This window comes from Fonsecaea erecta (genome assembly GCF_001651985.1).
Source record: "Fonsecaea erecta strain CBS 125763 chromosome Unknown Scaff4, whole genome shotgun sequence".
Lineage (NCBI taxonomy): Eukaryota > Fungi > Ascomycota > Eurotiomycetes > Chaetothyriales > Herpotrichiellaceae > Fonsecaea > Fonsecaea erecta.
Genome location: NW_017387247.1, coordinates 2084285 through 2090678, shown reverse-complemented (window position 1 = coordinate 2090678; position 6394 = coordinate 2084285). Strand labels below are relative to the sequence as shown.

Here is a 6394-nt window from a genome sequence, read left to right as displayed (position 1 = left end):
GGCTCTTTGAAGCAGAAGCTGCTAATTGTGGTAGTCCAACCAGCGCGCGAATCTCTGGATCTGCTAATGTCCTTCCCGCTGAAGCGAAGGTGGCATACAACAATGCTTTACTGTAGTCCTGGTAGCGAACCTCCCTTCATGTCGCTGGGAAAGGCCTCGCGGCTGATTTAGGATGCCTTGCTGGGATTTCTGGTACTGACGTGGAAGGAGTACCCTGAACTGGAGGGGCGATTCAGGAGCCTCTAGTTGTATAGCCTCTCCATAGATGGCGTCTGTCAAGGTGAACCATAACGAAATGCCTTTGACAGTGTGTAGGCTCGAAGAAGGCCCGTAGAAGTGCGGACGTCCTCACATAATCTGCCAATGAGTCTGAGTGTGACTGTATCAAACCTTGACCTTCTGCGTATGCATTACGAGTCAAAATAGATACCCTAGTCAGCAGCCTGGCGCCAAATCCTGCCTTGCCCAGTGTCTAAAGGCTCATTTCGGCTGGTCTTCAAGAGCACTCGAGAGCGAAGTCGAGGTTGACACACGTTCTTTCCATGGATATGACGGCCCCCAATGATGTATTTTACGATTCTGACAACGCCTGTCCCAGTCAGGGCAGCGGGAAAGGAGGAAGCCAGGTTGTCTAGAGCCTCGGCTGCCTGAGCGGGGACTGATTGTTCAAAGAATCGAATCCCCACTCGTATAGTCCACGTTCTACCCCTTTCCGCTATCCATTCTCCATTCCTCACAAGGTTCTTGGAGTTGAGAACCGTTATCCGATGAAACCGATTGGCAGACTCTGAATCTCGAGAGGGGCGACACAAAGCTCGGACATCGATCTCCGAGCTTTCACTCCTGAGTACACCATAGACTGTCGACGGCAGGACCATGGAGTATTAAATGCACTGCGGGAAAACAGTTGAGCTTTATAATGGACTCACCTACACCGTGCTCACACGATTCGTGCTCCGGTTTCGGTCCGCGGTCCTGCAATTGTTGAAGCTTTAGGCATTCTTTACCCTTGGGGTCCTCCGTGTCGCGAAGGGGCATTATAAACCCAAACTTCTGACACGACAAAGGTCTTTCCTTTATCCATTTTCTTCTTTTTGGTAGACCAAAACAAACCATCTCAACCCAGATCTCGTGATACTACTACCCCCAAAACAACCATGCCATCCATCCAAAGTCGCGCTGTGCGCATCGGAGGGTGCGAAGGAGGAATCACTGACCAACATGGCGTTCTAGCACGCATGGCCCAAAACGAGGAGGTGGACGTCATCTTCGGTGACTGGATGAGCGAGTATAACATGACCACTCGGGGCGTGGAGAAGGTCCAAGACCCGTCAGCGCCCGGCTATGAAACCATCTTTCTTCAGTCTCTGGAACCCGCCTTGGAACATCTGGCGGCTAAAAAGATCAAGCTCGCCGCCAATGCCGGCGCCTCCGGTACGGAGCTCCTGGCTAAGCATGTCAGGGAAATCATTGCGCGGAAGGGCCTTGATTTGAAGGTGGCCTGGGTGTCTGGGGACGAAATCTCCATCGATGACCTCAAAAAGCTCCACACAAAGGGAGACAAGCTGCAGAGACTTACGACAGACAAGGATTTTTCGACCTGGGAGTTTGATCCCATCTATGCCCAGTGCTATCTCGGAGGTCGAGGTATTGCAAAAGCTTGGGCGGAGGGCGCGGATATCGTCCTCACCGGCCGCGTCTCTGACCCGGCTCCTGTCATCGCGGCGGGCATCTGGTGGCATGGCTGGAATGAGGACCAATTGGACGAACTCGCTGGGGCTTTGGTTTGTGGCCATCTGATCGAATGCGGCGCGTACGTGTGCGGCGCCAACTGGACAGGCTTCAAGTCCCTCGGAACTGGCAAGAGTATCATTAACCTAGGCTACCCAATTGCCGAACTTGCAAAGGATGGCACATGCATCATCACCAAGGAGCAAGGGTCAAATGGCATCGTGTCGACCGAAACCTGCAGAAGCCAGCTTTTGTATGAGATCCAGGGTCCTTGGTATTTCAACTCGGTAGGCTACATCTGAGTTCCTGCATGCACCTCTCCCCACACGGTAGGACTGATGGCTCTCTTTAGGATGTTGTCGCCGAACTCTCCAACATCAATATGGAACAGCTCGGCCCAAACCGGGTCAAGGTCTCGGGCGCCAAAGGCCTCCCGCCTCCACCGACGACCAAGGTCGGCATCACTGCCATCGGCGGCTACCAGGCCGAGACGCACTTCTACGTGGTCGGTCTCGATGTCGAGGAGAAGGCGGCGATGTTTGAGACTCAGGTTCGAGATGTGCTCCCACTCGACAAATACCACTGTTTCAGAATATCTCTGAACGGCAGACCACCGGCCAATCCGCGCAGTCAGGAGTCGGCCACGTGCGACCTACGCGTCTTTGCGCAGGGTCGCAATGCCGATGACTTGCAAACCTCTGTCTTCCTCCAGCCCGTCGTGGACACAGTCATGCAGACGTATCCTGGCGCGCAGTTCTCCTTGGATATGCGCCAAGGTACCCCGAAGGTGTATTATGTGAGGATTCCAAATCCCCGGTGAAATCTGCGTGTGATGAAATATGTGCTGACTAGACCTGTTGTCCTCCTCTAGGAATTCTGGGTGGCCTTGATTCCTCAGGGAATCGTCTCACACCGCGTCCATTTCATCGACAAGACATTCGACATTCCCGTGCCGACCAAAACTCAGACCTACCCACGGCACCAGCCGTCGTATGATCCTGAGAGCCCACTGCCCTTGACATCTTGGGGCCCCACGACCGTGGCTCCTCTGGGATACATCGTGCATGCACGCTCCGGAGACAAATCGTCCAACTGTAACGTGGGCTTTTATGTCCGCCACGCAGACGAGTTCGATTGGCTCCGGTCGACCTTGACAATTGCCAAAGTAAAGGAGCTTCTCGGTGATGATTACAAGGGTGGGCTGGTCGAAAGATTCGAGCTCCCCAATCTCTGGGCTGTCCATTTCCTTTTGCTTGATCATCTGGACCGTGGTGTTGCCAGCAGCAGCACTTATGATATTCTCGGGAAGAATGTCGCCGAGTATCTGCGAGCCAAGTATGTGGAAATACCAACGAAGTTCCTAGAAAGAGGGAGGATCTGAAAGATATTGTTTTCTGTGTATCAGTTTCAGTTTCGGTAGCCCAACATCGCGACGTAGCCTCGTGGGGTATATCCTAGAATTCAAAATTGATCTTGGACAAGATCGTAATGCACCCGATGTATTCCCTATGTCGTGCGAAAGCTCGCCCTCCGATAGTTCAGTGGCTGGAAGACCAGTGAACTCGTAAACAGCGGAGTGACGAGAAACTCTGCTGTGACAAGTAATGAAGCTCGCTTCAAAGCAGCGCAGGGCCAGCCGGTCAAATAACAGAGTAAGAGGACATGGCACAATCGCTGAACCACCCGAAATCATGAACCCATACAAAGCCAACACGCATATACTCACACCGTGCCAGATCAAGAGAGTACAGCGCTAGACACTGCGCTCCAATTTTATTTTCTTCCCTGCGAGACGCTGGATGGACTTCCGTCATGACTGGCGCGCACCAGATCTGCGCAATGTGCTTGCGGTCAATGTTATCGGGCGTGTACCTACCAACTGGCGTTCGTGTGTTCAGATCAAAGAGATTGTCTCCGGATCTCCAGTGCGCCGGCGCCTTGATCTCTTCCAGTAATGGATCGAGCCCACCGTCCCGAAAATACGGGCACGCCGGCTTCAAAAACCCCCTGACCCGCAACCTCCCAGAAGATGTCTCACCGAAGGGGTTGGCTCCTTGGATCTGAACGGCAGCCTCCTCAATGTCCATGCAGCTAGCGTCTGGCTTCTCTTGGATCAACTCTCGAACGAAGAAGGTGCACGTGGCCGGCAACGAGGCCCAGGACCATGATGGAGCCCGGTACTCCCGCAGGTCTGTCCTCGACGAGGTGGAATCGGGAGCCGTCCACATGAGGCCACGGTGCAGATCCGGCTTCCACAGCCCGGCAACGTACTGAGCACCAGAGGCGCGGTGGATGGAGCTTGCAATGCCGGAAATGGCGGGAAAAACGTCGGAAGGATAGGTAAGACTGCATTTGCCGTAGAGCATAACAAGATCGTACCACGCATCGTAAATGGCTTTCGTGTCGCGAGTCGCTTCATCGGGTATTCTGGTCGAAGGTATCTCATCTGGACCGATAAAAGTGTCGCCACCTAGTTTCTGGAGTCTGTCGAGAATGGGTTTTACGACTCGATCCTCGTTACTGCGCCCGATCCACATCGACGACCCTTCAGGTATCTGCTCGGACGCCTCTTCGGTCCTGCATCTCCAGCTCATTTGAGTCGTCGAAAACATCAACAAGCGGGGAGAGAGGAGGCGCTCTTGTAAAACCCAAGCGCGCTGCCACAGCGGTGGGCGTTGAAACCCGTCGGTCTTCCTGCTAGGGTCTTCGACGTGCGACGGTCTGAAAAAGCCGGGGGTTAATAGTGTCGGGGGAGGCAGAGTAACAGCCATGGGATAGGGAGCGAGCTCCAAAGGGCTCGTTTGGCTGAAAAGGCCTCCCGAGCTGCCTGAGGCGTTGATGGCGGCTATGGTTAAAAGGGAATTTGCATAGTATTCCCCCATCTTTCTCGACTCAATCTCCCAGTCGAGAGCGGAGTCTTGAACAATGCACAGGCTGTCAATCCACACAAACCGGACAGCCAACGCACGCGCCACCGTCACAGTGTCATTGAAAGTCTGGGGCAAGCTGCCCAACGGAATTCCGTCCATTCTGTCGGACATTGTTGCAGTCGTAGTGGTCAGTATTCTCTCATGCCCCCAGACGTGACTGAGGGTGATGTATCTGCCCTTCTGACCCTGACTCGCAGTCAGTTTGACGACAGCTCCGCGGCCGGCAAGGTCCACTTCCAGTACTCTAGTTGGAAGTTGGGGATCGTCTGAGCGTGCATCGCCGCAATTCGGATGCCAACTCGAGCAACGCCGAAGCCATTCCCGCATGAGCTGGAAGTCTTCTGGACTACCCATGCGCCGATTCGGCTTCGTTGATTTGTCAAGCAGGATACTTTTGAGGGGTTCTACTCGGATGGGATGGGATTGTAGTTAGACGACTTGAATCCAGCCTTAGTATGCTTCTCGGGAAGAGAAAGCACCAGGGAAGAGAAGAGCCGTGACCGACCTGAATACTGTACGAAGTCGAAAGGGACTTTAACTTCGGCATGGGGGGTCTTTGCCACCAAATAGAACTCTCGCTCCTCGAAATCCTTTCGCTTTTTGGTCTCTTGCTCGTAATAGCGTACCTCCAACAGCCCGTCGTGTCGAGGTTCTGGAGACTCGTGTCCCCTGTGAAGACGGAGCGCATATCGGAGCTGGATGCATGAAGGGCAACCTCGCTCGGCAGCGGAAATAAGATGGCGGATGGTCGGTTGGTGTGCATGCACGTAGTACGTCCCGCTCAGTTCCGAAGGTTGGTAGGGCAAGCCCTCCCAGCGATGAGGCGCGTCGACGTGGTGGTAATTGACCAGAGATTTGCTGAAATCGATCGAGCGGCAACAGTCACATAGTGTTGTTTCGCCATGCATGTCCTGAGGGTCCATTCTTGAAGGGCAGAGGCCTTGGTTGTGACAATTGCATCAGCCTTGTCCCTAGTTCTTGTGGACACGATGAGAGCAGTCGTTGGCCTTCGATTAAGAGCGCGCATTCATATAGCTTCTGCGGCCTATCACGACATATCTGGAGCGTGTTATTCCATAACGAAGGAGTCCACCTTCAAGTTTCAAGATGATTTTGAAGAAGGCTGAACTTGGAAGATCTAGATTATCCTAGCTTGGCAGATGGGCACAGCGCCGTCCAATAAACGACAGGCTAGCGGCACGCCTTGAAGGGGCGTAAAACCGCGCCCAGGAACAGATCCTCGCGCCCATTTCGAGCCAAGACATCCTGTCTCCTAAGTGTTAGCCATCCCAGAGAATTTTAGAAGGGCGTAGGGAAATGATGGGCAACGGTTGAGTCGCTCACAAGGGGGCTCGTTGTAGCGTGAGCAGAGTTAAATCGCCATATGTGGGTGATATGGAGGCGTCAGTCAACTTATTATTTTGGGCGACGGCGCGAGTTAACCAGAAAGGGCGATATAAAGGAGAACTAATCCCAATCGAGGTTGAAAGTGGAGATGTTCAAATGACCATGAATGACCATTCATTCTCCCCACAAGCCCTCCACAACAAACCACCATGTCAACGGTTCCGTAGCCAAATCCTTCTCGATGTCGTAACTCATACATTGTCAAGTTGGACTTATGGATTCGCCGAGAACGGTGTGCGATTCTCCATCTCTAGTCTGAATTGAGCAAGTTTTCGCGAAGCAATTAAACCCGGCCTAGAAGATGCCCACTCACCCCCATGCGCAGA

At 53.4% G+C, this 6394-nt stretch overlaps 2 protein-coding genes across 2 annotated transcripts; one reads left to right on the top strand and one right to left on the bottom strand.

The window, feature by feature from the left end:
• Positions 1-1157: 1157 nt before the first annotated feature.
• Positions 1158-3112, top strand: AYL99_05519 (hypothetical protein; the record flags this gene model as incomplete). Its single annotated transcript, XM_018837031.1, has 3 exons — positions 1158-2018; positions 2084-2527; positions 2603-3112. The coding sequence occupies 3 exons, from the start codon at positions 1158-1160 to the stop codon at positions 3110-3112; spliced, it is 1815 nt and encodes a 604-aa protein (XP_018693884.1).
• A 259-nt stretch (positions 3113-3371) lies between these two features.
• Positions 3372-4772, bottom strand: AYL99_05518 (hypothetical protein; the record flags this gene model as incomplete). Its single annotated transcript, XM_018837030.1, has 1 exon — positions 3372-4772. The coding sequence occupies one exon, from the start codon at positions 4770-4772 to the stop codon at positions 3372-3374; it is 1401 nt and encodes a 466-aa protein (XP_018693883.1).
• Positions 4773-6394: the final 1622 nt, after the last annotated feature.